The sequence below is a fragment of the Hypanus sabinus genome, chromosome 20 (genome assembly GCF_030144855.1).
Source record: "Hypanus sabinus isolate sHypSab1 chromosome 20, sHypSab1.hap1, whole genome shotgun sequence".
NCBI lineage: Eukaryota > Metazoa > Chordata > Chondrichthyes > Myliobatiformes > Dasyatidae > Hypanus > Hypanus sabinus.
Genome location: NC_082725.1, coordinates 40,626,790 through 40,641,414, shown reverse-complemented (window position 1 = coordinate 40,641,414; position 14,625 = coordinate 40,626,790). Strand labels below are relative to the sequence as shown.

At 40.3% G+C, this 14,625-nt stretch overlaps 1 protein-coding gene across 1 annotated transcript in view; it reads right to left on the bottom strand.

The window, feature by feature from the left end:
• LOC132378208 (collagen alpha-6(VI) chain-like) overlaps window positions 1-14,625 on the bottom strand; it is a 126,204-nt gene that overhangs the window by 44,518 nt on the left and 67,061 nt on the right. Inside the window, 1 exon segment of the mRNA XM_059944918.1 lies at window positions 2,829-2,894. Within this exon segment, the coding sequence (XP_059800901.1) occupies window positions 2,829-2,894 (66 nt within the window).

Below are 14,625 nucleotides of genomic sequence, written 5' to 3'. Positions count from 1 at the left end.
CAAGCTGTATTTATGGCTCCAGTTTGAAAGTGAACAGTAATATTTAGATTAGTCTGGCTGAAGAGCAAGGAGACTAGAACAAGAAGCTTAAAGTTAGAATGACGCCATTCTTAAAATTGGGGTGATGTCGGGAATCACTGCTTTTCACTAATGGCAGAAAAATCTGCAAATTCTATTGCAAAAAAAAAGTCAGTGTTGCTCATTTAGTATAAAAATTTTGAATCTGAGACTGGCATACACTTATTGGGTAAAGAAAATATGGTTGCTGCAGTAAATGGACTTCAGACACAGTTCAGGCATAATATAAGACAATTGACTGGAGTTCAGCTTGCGTCTGTAAGTCAGTTTCAAAATGCTACAGTGTCTTGAGTTGTTTGGGGGGGGGGGAGGTGGTGGAGACGGCCCTTCAGAGGAGATCAGCTGCAAGATTGGGAGTGTAGTGGGCAGCAAGGAAGACCATCATGTTTTGCAGCAGGATCCAAACCAGCTGAAAAAATGAACTAAAAAAATGGCAGGTTAAATTTAATGCGGACACGTGTGAGGTTTAGCACTTTGGGAGGACCAACCAGAGTAGGTCTTACACAGTGAGTGGTAGGGCACTGAGAAGTTCGGTAGAACAAAGGGAGCTGAAACACAGATCCATAATTCATTGGAAGTGATATCACAGTTAGAGAGGGTCGTAAAGAAAGCTTTTGGCATAAGGGCCTTCCTAGACAAAAGTACTGAGTACAGGTGATGGGATGTTGAAGTTGCATAAGGCATTGGCGAGGATTATTTTGGAGTGTTGTGTGTAGTTTTGGTTACCTACCCTCAGAAAGATGTAAATAAAATCAAAAGAGTAAAGAGAAAAATTGCAAGAATGTTGCTGAGATTGGAGGACTTGAGTTATAAGGAAAGATTGAATAGGTTAGAACTTTATTCCCTAGAATGTATAAGATTGAAGGAAGAATTGATAAAGGTTTACAGAATTGAGGGGTATAGATATGGTAAATGCCAGCAAGTTTTATCCCCCAAGGTTGGTCGGATTACAACTAGATGTCATGGATTAAGAGTGAAAGATGAGAAGTTTAAGGGGAAGATTTTGGAAAATGTTTTCACTCAGGGGGTTGTGTGAGTGAGGAATGATCTGCAAGTGGTTCATGCAAGCTCAATTTCAATGTTTAAGAGAAGTTTGGATAGATACATGGATGGTTGGGGTATGGAGAACTATGGTCCCAGTGCAGGTCAATGGGAGTAGGCATTTTGAATGGATCAGCATGAACTAGATGGGCTGAAGGGCCTGCTTATGTGCTGTAGCTTTCTATGACTCTGTGACTTCCAGAAGAGGCTACACTTGAGCTTCCCATAGGAAGTGAGTTTTGGGCAAATGGCTGATGTGTCAGTGGGGGGAGCACATTGGGACTAGTGGCCGCATTTCTAGTTTTAACATAGTTATGTAAAAAGATAGAAGTGGTCCACAATGTACATTCCTAAATTGGGACGAGACTAGTTTTAATGGCAATGGTTGATCAGGGGAGACTGTGAGCAGATAAAAAAAATGCTTGGCAACTGGGAGGCTTTTGGAAGTGCAATAAGAAGATTTCAAAGAAAGCATGTTCTTACTAGACAGGGAATCTCTGACTGACGAGGGATGTTGAGGCCATGATCAGGAAAATGTATGTTAGGTCTCGGAAGCTGGGATCAAGTGAATCTCTTGAGGAGTATAAGGGATGTACGGGTACACTTAAAAAGAAAATACAAAGGACACAAAGAGAACATGAGACATCCCTTGTAGATAGTTTAAAAAAGAATCGCAGAAGTTTCTATAAATATATGAAAAGTGAAAATTTAACTGGAGAGATAGTACTTCCCTTAAGCAGGAGTGTGATAATCTATGTGGTGAGCCACAGGAGATGGGTAATGTCTTTAAAGAATACATCTCAACTGTATCTGCTGTGGAGAAGAACATGGAGGATATTATGTTCAGGAAGGAGAACGATGATATTTTGAAGCATATCAACATTATGAAGATGTGTTGTGGTCTTTAAACCCATGAAGTGGGTAATGCCGAATGCCTGTATGGCATGCCGTCTTCAGCCACTATGTTTTTGTTTGAGCTATCATATTATGGTTGCATAAAACATTGGTTATGTATTTAGAAGAGTGTGTAATTATATTGCCACATCTAAGGAAGGGTGTAGTTATGCATGAAAAGACCACAAGTTCTCAATCTCATTACTCATTCAATTCTTCTGTCACCTGCTCTGGAAGGCCGGAGTTTCAAGGAGAAAATGGACAGGCTGGGACAGGTGTCTCTGGAGTGAAGGAGGCTATGGGGTGACCTTATAGAGTTTTACAGAATTATAAGGAGCATTGATAAGGTAGTTAGACAGAGTCTTTCCCCCACAGTAGGGGAGTCGAGAACTAGAAAGCATTGGCTTATGGTGGTGGGAACAAAGATTTAAAGGGGATTGAAAAGGAACATTTTTCACAGAGATATTGGTATATGGAATGAGCTTCCACAGGATGTAGTGAAGGCAGGTACAATTATGTTTAAAAAATAGTTGGACCTATGCACAAATAGGAAAGGTTTAGAGGGAAATGGGATGAGCTGAGGTAGGGATCTTGGTTGACACAAAGTAGATGGACCAAAGGGCCTGTTTCAGTGCTGCGTAACTCTGTGGATCTTTGATATGAATGAAATTTTAAAAGTTCTGTATTTACACCTAACATACATGCCTGGAAATCCTCTGTCAACTTTACTAAACACTCTACATACTAATAACAGCACATTCTATATTCTCTCTGAAATCCATTCTGATTAAATAAGAAAGGGATAAAGAGTGTACCTGTATACCACGTTGTCCTTTGTCACCCCTCCTTCCTTTAGAGTAATTATCTACACCAGATGCACCCTGAAATAAAAAGTATATACAATTTACATACAATATCTACTCAAGGATTTACTAATCTGACAAATTTGTCTCCAACCTAAAATGAGAACTCTTCTCCTGTTTCTACAGATGCTCAATGTTCCCAGTATTTTCTGGGGAATTTCAATACAGAATTTCAGTTTTCATTATTAGTAGTCTTTAGTGGATATAGATGACCTCTGTGGTGATATGATGTGTAAGAACGAGAATGGAGAGTGTTCTGAGCATGTGCTGGAATGATAGAAAGATCAAGAACCTTTGTATTGTAAAACACGTGGTGGTGGTGGTTGTTAAATAAAATTCTATTCTTCCAGAATATGTTTCTTCATTAGTAACCCACGGTACATATGAATATAAAGAATGCAACATTGTGTCAGAAGTCGGTCTGGCAGAATAATGCATTTTCTAACACGGCAGAATCGAAGATAATTTTCTGAAAAAAAGAGTTCGAAGTGTTTTGGTGTTTGCCAACAGTTTTACAAATGGAAGGTTTGCAGCCTCCATCGACACTTCAATTGTCTGGGAAAGTAGCTGAGAACTGGAGAAAATTTAAGCAATGTTTTATATTGTATTTATTGGTGATGAATGTAGATAGAAAACCGGAAAAAACGAAAGCTGCGATTCTATTTCACCTAATAGGTGATGACGCAGTTGAGGTAAATAATCATTTTATTTTTGAAAATGGAGATAATTTATATTTAGAATTAAAATGGACAAACTTGAAGCATTTTGTATACTGAAGCGTAATGTGATGTATGAGTGGTACAAATTTTTTACATGTAAGCAGAGAGCTGGTGAAACTATAGATCAATGTTACTGAGTTGAGATACCGAGGTAAAACACGCGAATCTGTAGAACTGACAGACTCTCTCATTAAAGACAAAATTGTTCATGGCATTCTGGATAATGGTCTGAGAGAAAAACTGTTCAGTGAACAAGAATTAGATTAGGAAAAAGCTTTGATGCTCTGCATAGCTTCAGAAACTATGATGTCACAGGCTGAAGAATTCTTCATTGAGAGCTGCAATGTAGATACTGTGAGGAAGCACAAACATATTAGAAAAAAAATAATAAAATGACAACAAAACCAACAGTGCAAGATATCATCTGAGAGAAAATAAGCTATGTGATCGCTGTGGGTGGCAGCATTGGCCAAAACAGTGTCCAGTGTATGGGAAAATGTGCAACAACTGCGGTAAGAGAAATCATTTTTCATGCTATTGCAGTAGTAGAAAGGAAGCAAAACAAGTAAATGCAGTGCTTGAAAATGCTCCTGAGGAGTTTTATATAGATGTGCTTGGTGAAAACAAATAAAGTAAGACTGACTGGACTATTCCATTACAAGTGAAACAAAAAAATATTCTGTTTAAACTTGATACTGGAGGACAAGTAAATGTTCTTGCAGAATCTGAGTTTTATGCATTAAAGCCAAGACCAAAGTTACATCAGACAAATATAAAAGTGACTGGGTATTCAGGTGCAGGTAAAGGAACATGTGTGGCAAAAGTAACACACAAAAATATTGTGCACATGCTTTCATTTGTGGTGGCACCAAAGAATGTACAGTCAATACTGGGTTTATCTGCCTGTGAGAGACTGAATTCAGTGAAAAGAGCCTTTGTCCTGGACAGTGACACAGAGTCAGAATACAGTGACTTGATGAAAGTGTATGAAGACTTGTTCAAAGGGCTTGGTTGTCTTCCAGGAGAGCACATAATTAAAATTGACAACACAATGCCATCAGTAGTACATCCATGTAGAAAAGTGCCTTTTCAATTATGTGACCAACTGACAGCAGAGCTTGACAGAATGGAATTGTTAGGGGTTGTACAAAGAATTGATGAACCAACTGAATGGGTCAATTGGCTTGTCATTGTTGGTAAGAAAAATGGAAAACTGAGGATTTGCTTAGATCCAAGTGACTTGAATCGAGCCATTAAAAGAAAGTATTTCCAATTGCCTACTTGTGATGAAATTATGTCACGGTTTGCTAATGCAAAGCACTTTAGTAAATTAGATGCATCCTCTGGATTCTGGTAACGTAAACTAACTGAACCAAGTTCAAAGTTGCATACCTTTAACACTCCTTTTGCCAGATAATGTTTTCTTCAGCTTCCATTTGGAATTGCAACAGCTCCTGAAGTGTACCATAAAACCATTCACATGCTATATGAGCACACTGAGGGTGTGGATACTCCCATGGACAATATTATTGTTTGAGGATCATTTAAACAAGAGCATGATGCCAGAATCAGACAAGTCATTGAAGCAACATGCAAGACAAACCTGAAGCTGAATAAAGACAAATGTCAGCTAGGAGTGACTGAACTTACCTTTGTGGGTGATATCATCAGCAATGAGGATGTGTGTCCTGATCCATTGAAGGTTTCTCTTATTGAGAACATGCCAAGACCGCAATGTAAAAAGGATGTTCAAAGGTTCATGGGAATAGTCAACTATGTGGGAAAATACACACCCAATCTTTCGGAAGAGCTTGCTCCATTGAGGCAGCTAACAGAAAAGAAAAACTAATGGACCTGGAATTATGAACAGAAGGTATAGCAAAATCTCAGGAAAGTGCTCACTAAGGAACCTCTGCTGAAATTCTATGATGCTGAGCGACCCATCAAACTCTCATGTGATGCATCTTAAGCAGGCTTAGGGGTAATATTACTCCAGAGACATGATAAGGAATAGCTACCAGTGGCATATGAATCTCGTGCATTATCTGATCCAGAAACAAGTTACGCCCAAACTGAAAAAGAATTGCACAGCATTATGTTTGCTTGCGAGAGATTTCATCAGTTTGTTTCAGGGCAATCTATTAATGTTGAAACTGATCATAAGCCTCTGGTTGCATTGTTTCACAAACTTTTAAGCGGCTGTCCTTTGCGAATTCAGTGAATGATGATCAAATTGCAAAGATATGTATTGAATGCGTCATACACACCTGAAAAATTCATGTACATGACTGACACACTTTCCAGAGATGTGGATCCAACAACAAAGGACAGTCACAGGGACACTGTTGCTGTTCAGGCATTTGTTGATATGGACATAGAGACTGTACCTGTTGCTCCTGAAAAGTTGGACCTGCTGCGTCTTGAGACAGAAAGGACAAAATTCTTAGTCAGGTAATAGAAGGATGGATGGATGGCCAGTTAATAAGCATGAATGTACGTCAAAAGTACAAGAATATTGGAACCACAGATCAGAACATTCTGTTGTGGATGGGATACTGTCAAAGGTAGCAGAATTGTGATTCCTAAAAGTCTCCAAAAAGAAATGCTTGGAAAAATTCATGAAGGCCACCTAGGTATTGAAAAATGTAAGAGAAGGGTGCAGGGAGTGATGTTTTGGTCCAGAATGAATCAAGAAATTGCATCCACATCCTAGTCCTCAGAGATCTACTCAGAAGGTAGGCATTGATCTTTTTGTAACTGACAACAAATATTATCTATTAATAATAGATTACTACTCATTGTATCATGAACTGTGTGGTCTGAGTAGAACAATAGTAGAGAATATAATTACATGCATGAAATCTATTTTTTTCAGACATGGTGTACCTGATGAAGTTTTCTCAGACAATGGTTCACAATTTAATGGTGAATGCATGAGACATTTTGCTCACGAATGGGGCTTTGTTCATACAACATCTAGTCCATTTTTCCCTCAGTCCAATGGATTAGTTGAGAAGTCGGTAGGAATTATCAAGATACTGATGCACAAAGCAAAAGAGATTGAAGGTGATTTTTATAAAGCTTTGTTAGCCTATCACAGTGCTCCACTTGAATGTGGATTTTCACCTGCTCAGCTCTTGATGAGACGTCGTTTGACATCCAATCTGCCAATAGATGAGAGCCTCCTGCGAATAGAGGGAGGTGAACAATAGAAAAGGTGGAAAGATGAACACAAAGCAAAGCAGAAAACATACTTTGACAGATGTTCTCATCCATTACCTGAACTGAACTGAAAGGAGATGAAGTGAGGATACAAGACAAAATGAACACATGGCCATAGAAAGCTACAGTACTGTATATTCATTCAGGTCCTTTGTGTCCTTGAACGTGGCCTAGTCTTAATGACTTAAAGCAATCCTATACAATTTATCTGCCTCCCATGACCACCTCTTTGCTGTCCTTATCTCTGGAGCCTTGCCCTTTAGTGTCTGCGAGTAGGAGATGCAGGTAGAAGAGGGCAGCCAAGTGATCAGATATCTGAAATGCAATCTCAGTATGAAATGGTTGGCATTTCTTATTGTAGTATAGCTGTGATCTTGTGTGTTGGAACCCTTAGTGCTGCAGGTTATATATTGATGATAACTGGGCAAAGATTCCTTCAAACAAGCCTGATTGAAGTCCCTGACTATGATTTGAAATGTGCCGGGGTTTGGGGCCCAATATCTAAGAAAGGAGACGGTCCAAAAGAAGTTTACAAGATTGATCCTGGGAATGAAAGGGTTAATGCCTGAAGAGTGTTTGATGGTTCTCTTGGCCTGCCTTTAATGAGGAGTGATCTCACTGAAACCTATTGAAAGGCCTGGATAGATGGACATGGAGAGAATATTTTCTGTAGCAGGAGAGTCCAGGACTAGAGAGCACACCCTCAGAATAGAAGGACATCCGTTTAGAACAGAGATGAGGAGATTGTTCTTTAGCCAGAGGATAGTGAATCCATGGAATTCATTGCTGCTGACGGCTGTTAGGTTCAAGTCAGTAGGTATATTTAAAATGGAGGTTGATAGGTTATTGATAGGAAGGGCATCAAAGGATACAGGCAGGAAGCAGAAGATGGAGTTGGGGCTGGAAATAAATTAACCATTATGGAATGGCAGAGCAGACTCGATGGACTGAACGGTGTAATTCTGCTCCTACATCTTATGGTCTTTGGCCTTGTGAATAGAAGGAGACTGTAGGTGTACGGACCTTCTTTAGGCAGAAGAGTTGGGTGTTTATTTACTAGTTTTAATTAGTTCAACACAACATCATGGACTGAAGGGCCTGTTTCTGTTCTGTACTCTATAAACGTTTTAACTAATGTCATTGTTGCAGGTTAGATGTTCACTGTGTAGTGAAGGATGGGTCTGGTCACAATGCCTCGAACAACACTTATAGCTGTACAACGGCACATTCTCTGTCTGTTGTAAATCTTATTCAAGATAATACTTTACTTCAGCACCAGACTGTGGTCTGCACAAAATATCATCTGAACTTCAAAGGAAATAGAGAAGGTGCATCCTGTCAGGGAATCCTCTGAACCAGAAATTGTAGAAAAACGTGATTCTAGAGATTGATAGACAATGGTCTGCATGAACACGGTGAGGGCTTGTCTTTATGCTGTATTAATCTATGACTGTAACTCATCACCAGAATTTGAAAATGAATGGAGGGGTTTAAAAAGGGGCTGTTGGTGTCCAAAGATGGTATCAAGTTCAAGTTGCTTTTATTGTCATTTCAATCATAAACTGCTGGTAGAGTACACAGTAAAAATGAAACAACATTCTTCCAGGACCCTGGTGTTACATGAAACAACACAAAACTACACTAGACAATGTGAGACAACACAAGGCTACACTAGACTACATAAAGCAACTTAAAAACTGAACCAAACTACAGTCCTGCACAGGACTACATAAAGTGCACTGAACAGTGCAGGGCAGTACAATAATTAATAAACAAGACAATAGGCACAGTACAGGACAAATTACAATGTCAATTACTCATTATGCAATTTATGCATAACCATCTTGGTTGGAACGTGAGATGTGACATAGACTTCCTGCTTCCTTTAGATTAAAATCCCATTTCCCCCTATCAGGCTCTTCTCAAGCCTTAAATGAAACTCGGGACAGACAAATGCAATCACCCCAGCAGTGTTCTTCCATCTGCTCTTTGACATCACCTTCTTTCCTCTCCTGTCCCACTCTCCAGCTTTCCATGGCCCCCTAAGACATAACTTCCAGAACAGTGCTTCATAATTACTGGCCCTTCTCTTTCCCTCACCCATGCTCAGTTTGCTGGAGATACTTCGAAAGCTACCAGAAATCCTTACAATGATTTTCTCGAGCTTCAGAAATTGCAGTCTGCTCCTATTTCCACTCTTTCTCAAACAACCAAAACTATTCTAATGAAATTAAGCCTTTCTCTGTTCCTCACGTTTACTGTGCAGTGTAAATACCCATCCACCCAGAAAACAATACTTTGACATGCAGCAGCTTATAAAATTAATCTTTTCCTTTCAGCCATAAAAGTCACAAAATTGTTGACCTTGTTTACAAACAATAGCTCTCATTGAGAAACTGGCCTATTATTCTCACACAGAAAAGTACAGGAGGAACTCTATGTGGCTTCAGATTGCAGCATCTGCAGTCTCTTGTGTCTTATTCGCACATTCTGTTAAAGACTGTTTCTGAAATAATTCTGAAGTTTGAAAATGACTTTTCAACCAATTAATTAAGCAGCAGATCAGCTCATACCTATGAGAGGATTTTAAATTTTGAGTAATTTTGACCATTTGTAGAATTGGAATCATGAGCACAAAAGATCAAGATCACCTGATCAAATTGTATGAAATGCTAAAATGACTTAATAGAACAGATGCAGGGAAATTATTTTGTCAGATGTATGGGGAACAACTGAGGTGACATTATCTTAAAGAGCCGATCAGCACACAAAGACTAGCAGAAGCTAAGAATTCCCTCACACTGAAGACAATGAACACTGGAACAAGTGGAATTTTAATGGCTTGCGGCAAAAATTATTGCTGCAGAGTTAATTATATAAAATGCAGGCAAGTAAATGGATTTAAAACAAATGAGCTTTAGTGCCTGTGACTTCAGTCCTCCATGCCATTCCCTGCTGTCCTCCAGACCTCTTACACTGTCCCAGTTTAGTTCAACACAAGAATAAAGTCAGTGTCTCATCCCCTAACTGGACAGGTTGCAGCCCTTGAACCTCAAGTCAGCATATTTCAAAAATTACTTTTCGAGTCTGTATCAGAACTGACCACCAGCCTGTGATCTTAATCTAGTTCTTCTCTCCCTACTGGTGCACTCTCTGCATTTGGGTGTTTCTCTTTGATTTCACCTTTCCAGCAACTGTTGCACTTGTATCTCATTTGAACAATCTTCTCATGTCCTTGTCATCCCCTTCTGTTTACATCCTGATGAAGTGACCTCTTAACCTCACCAATCTCCCACAGGAATACTTAACTTAGCCATCACCTTCAGTGAAAAGGAAGCCAGCAACCTCCTGCCTCAAGCATGTTGTCCATGGACCACTCAACCTCCCTGAGCCTGCACCACGCAACCTAGGATGGAAGAAGATGGTCCAGTGTACATGATTCACCAGTTGATGGATTCACGTCATCGTGGACAGGGTATTCATTACCTGGTCAACTAGGAAGGGTATGGCCTGGAGGACAGAACTTGGGTGCCATTAGTTACATCTTGGATCCACCCCTCATTGAAGATTTCCACTGGAATCATCTAGATCAAACTATGTGGTCAGGTGTCAGCTGTAGGGGGTGGTTTCTGTCAAGCCTGCTATGCATACAGGCTCCTCTAGGTCTCCATCCAGCTAATAGCAGTAATCTTCCACTTCTTTCTAAGTCATCATCTGCAGCCTATTTAAACCCAGCTCTGATTCACAGTCCTTGTTCACTCAACAAACCAGCCAGTCTCAACCAGTTGCTTCTCACCTTCAGTCACCTTGTTGCCTTGTGTTTAGTATGTGTTCTCTCATTTTGTGGCCTCGCGTGGCTTGTAATTTTGCAACTTATTATTAAAGTGATCACTTTAACACAACCCAGAAATGCATCCATTTTGCTGATTAATTTACATTCAAGTAACTTCTTAATTTAGTAGGCCTGAGCTTAATGGGCCAATACATTAGTGTAAAAAGGGCTAAAGAAAACACTGATCGCAAACCAGGATACTTTATTCACGTCTTAGAACTCAAGGCAGAATTCATTCATCCATTACTTGTTTACATCAGCAAACAACATCTTAATTCTGAGAACTTTTTGATTTTTTTAAACTGCTACCCCAAAACATATTTAAAATGATTTAAAAACTACACCTGGGATTTCCTGGTGGTGGCTGATGGAGTAACAGCAGTCTCCCGTTGCTCTAACTCTAACTATGTTACTATTTCCAACCTGTCTTGAAACTTCCTTTTTAAGTGTGATATTTTTTCATTAGTGGCAGAGGTACTAAAAAGGATGATCCCCCGCTTCTTTGGATTCTATTATGGATTTGCTGCAAAATTATACACGAGAAGCCTCTGAGAAGTTTCAAAAATTCAGCTCAGAATTTAAACAAATAGATGGTAAATTAGATTCTATTGAGCAAACTCTTAATGATCACGATAAACATATAAAAAATAATGAAGCAATGTTGTTGGCTCTGGAAACAGAAGTAGATGAACTGCAAAAGCTTTGTGAAAAGCAATCAAAGTCCTCTGAAAAGTTAAGATGGAAGATTATCTTGCAAACTTTTTCCAAGAATTACTTCCTGAAATTTTGGCATCTTTGCCTATGACTGATCGAGTTTACAGGTCTCCTGTGTTTAGGAGTCCAGACAGAGATAGACCAAGATCAGTAATAATTTGTTTTCATGAATTTAAAACAAAGGAACTGATAATACACAAATCTTGTTGAAGAGGCATGATTGATTATCGTGGTGGCAAGATTTGAATTGTTGAAGATTACTTGCCTGAGGTTATGCAGGAACATGCTAAGTTCAAAGTAGTGATGTCCAAGTTTTTTAACAAGGGTTTTAAACGCTCCCTTCGCTATCCAGCTCGTCTCAGAATCACACTTAAAAATGGTTCTTTCAAATGGTTTCATTCGACTGCTGAAGCACAAAGATTTTTAAAATCCAAAGGTTAGCTGCTTAGTTTGTCCTTACATGAAGACACAAGATTAAATGAGAAACTGTCACGAGGTAGGGACAAGGGTGCTGGGAGAGAACCCACAAGCAGGACACAAACACATCTTTATAGGTACAATAAAGTAGCGTTTATTACTCGCTACACAGAAGATCGGGAAATCAAGGAGGACAAAGAGGAACACGTACCTCGGACTAGGGGACTAGGGGCTTGGATCGCCGTGGACCTGGGACTTGGAAACAGGGAACTGCGATCACCGCGGCCATGACTTGGACAGGGAACATGGACAGCCACGGACCTTGAGGACTGGGAGACTAGGACCTTGATTCACTGCTGCCAGACCCTTGGACGCCATGGATTGCTGTAGCCAGAAACGTAGACACCAAAACACAGGACAAGGAATCTTGAACCAGGTCTCCTCCTTCAGCTCAGGCACCGAGCTGCGACTCTTCCTCAAGGGGTAGACACAGACAATGGGCATGAACTTCATGCCAAGATGCCACCTTCAGCTCAGGCACCGAGCCGGGACTCTTCAAGGGGTAGACACAGACAATGGGCAGGAATGTCAAGCCAGGACTCTGCCTCCAGATCAGGCATTGAGCCAGGACTCTTCTTCGGGGGTAGACACAGACACTGGTCATGAACGTCAAGCCAGGACTCTGCCTCCAGATCAGGCATTGAGCCAGGACTCTTCTTCGGGGGTAGACACAGACACTGGTCATGAACGTCAAGCCAGGACTCTGCCTCCAGATCAGGCATTGAGCCAGGACTCTTCTTCAGGGGGTAGACACAGACACTGGTCATGAACGTCGAGCCAGGACTCCACCTTCCACTCAGTCACCAAGCCGGGACTCTTCTAGGGGTAGACACGGTCAAGGGGCATGAACATCAAGTCAGGACTTCGCCTGTCTTGTATGAAACCACAACTGATGCGGTAACCACAGGAAGGTTAAATATCTCAGTCCCAGGTTGAGCATTAGCAATGTCAGACTCCCCACTGCCAGAGGAATTCAACTTACCAAATATCTCCTGATTCTTTGACTTCACCATTGGGGAAGTATTTTCCAGTTTAGTGAAGAACGCTGGTGAATGGCTTATGTTTCCTGATGATCTCGAGTCACTCCTTGCAGCAGAATCTGGGGCACGACCTCTTTGCACAAGCAACGACATCGGAAGCCATTCATTACTTGGGGGCAGCCTCTGTTCAATAGGCTCTGCTTCCCTTTGCCTTCGCTGAGGTGCCTGGACTACTCTCTGGCGCAGGAAGGCGAATTGCTGGTACTCCGATACAGGCTGGATCACTCTGGCGCAGGAAGGTGAATTGCTGGTACTCCGATACGGGCTGGATCACGCTGGCGCAGGAAGGCGAATTGCTGGTACTCCGATACGGGCTGGATCACTCTGGCGCAGGAAGGCGAATTGCTGGTACTCTGATATGGGCTGGATCACGCTGGCGCAGGAAGGCGAATTGCTGGTACTCTGATACGGGCTGGATCACGCTGGCGCAGGAAGGCGAATTGCTGGTACTCCGATACGGGCTGGATGACTCTGGCTTGTCATAGCGCCGGCGACTTGCGAAGGCTTCTTAACAATCTCGCCCCGAATGGCTGAAGCCAGGGGCTTATAAGCTGCCGGATTGGGTCGAGCGTAGATTACCTTGATTGCCAAGCTCAAGGGACGCGTGAAACGGAACTAGAAGGGAACAAGGAGTCAATCGTCTGGATCGCAACCTAACTAAATTTAAAGGGGAACCAATCTGGACCATGACAGAAACTTTTAATTCTCAAATCCCACTTAAGGGGCATGATTTATTATAGGGTGGAATATTAAAATTCTCAAAGACTATTCGCTTGAGGTTAAGCAGGAATGTGTGAAGTTTAAACAAACTTCCTTGGAAATTTTTTAACAAGGGTTTTAACTTGTCCCTTGGCTACCCAGTTTGACTGAGAATCTCATTAAAGATGGACCCTTCAAATGGTTTTGTTTGAATGCTGAAGCGTAAAATATTTTTTTTAAATTTGAAAGCTAACTGCTTAGCTTGTTTTTTTCATGAAGATATAAGATTAAATGTTTAATGTCTTTCTGTATGAATAATGGTATCTTTTACTTTTGGTAAACCTTTGTAACTAATTTCTTTTTGTACTTTTAACACTGTATTTTTGATATACGAGAATTGAATTTCTTGTTTGGATATTGTTTAGTCTAGGTTGGAATATAAACAATCTTGAAACTAATTAGAGCAATCACCATGTTTTTTGGTGGTTTGGCCGTAGTTGTAGATGCTGGCATTCTATTGGTTAGTTTTCTTTCTTTGGGAGGTGGGCGGGGAATTTTTTTTTCTCAGAAGCTGTTTTCAACATTTTTTTAGCCAACTTTGTTGCTTCATTACCATTTCTAAAGGTTTGTGGATTGATTTTAACTTACATTTTAACCCTTCCTTTAAATAATACTAAAATTGGACCAAAATTTACTCAGTTTTAACATGAAAGGTTTAAATCGCCCTGTCAAACGTAATAAGGTATTTGCTTATATTAGGAAATTTAAAGTCCCTTTTTTTTTACAGGAAACTCACATACACAAATGTGATAAACTGTTTTTTTTTAGCCACTGGAATGGACTTTGTTTTCATTTGTCTTTTCAGGCCAAATCTGGAGGAGTTTCAATTGTTATAGATAATACACTTTCCTTTGTCCAACATAAAGTAGTTTCTGATACTAATGGATGCTTTGTTATAGGTTCAGGAAAACTAGATAATAAATTAATAGCATTTGCCAATGTGTACTCCCCAAATGTAAATGATCCTGGATTCTTTGTGTGGTTTT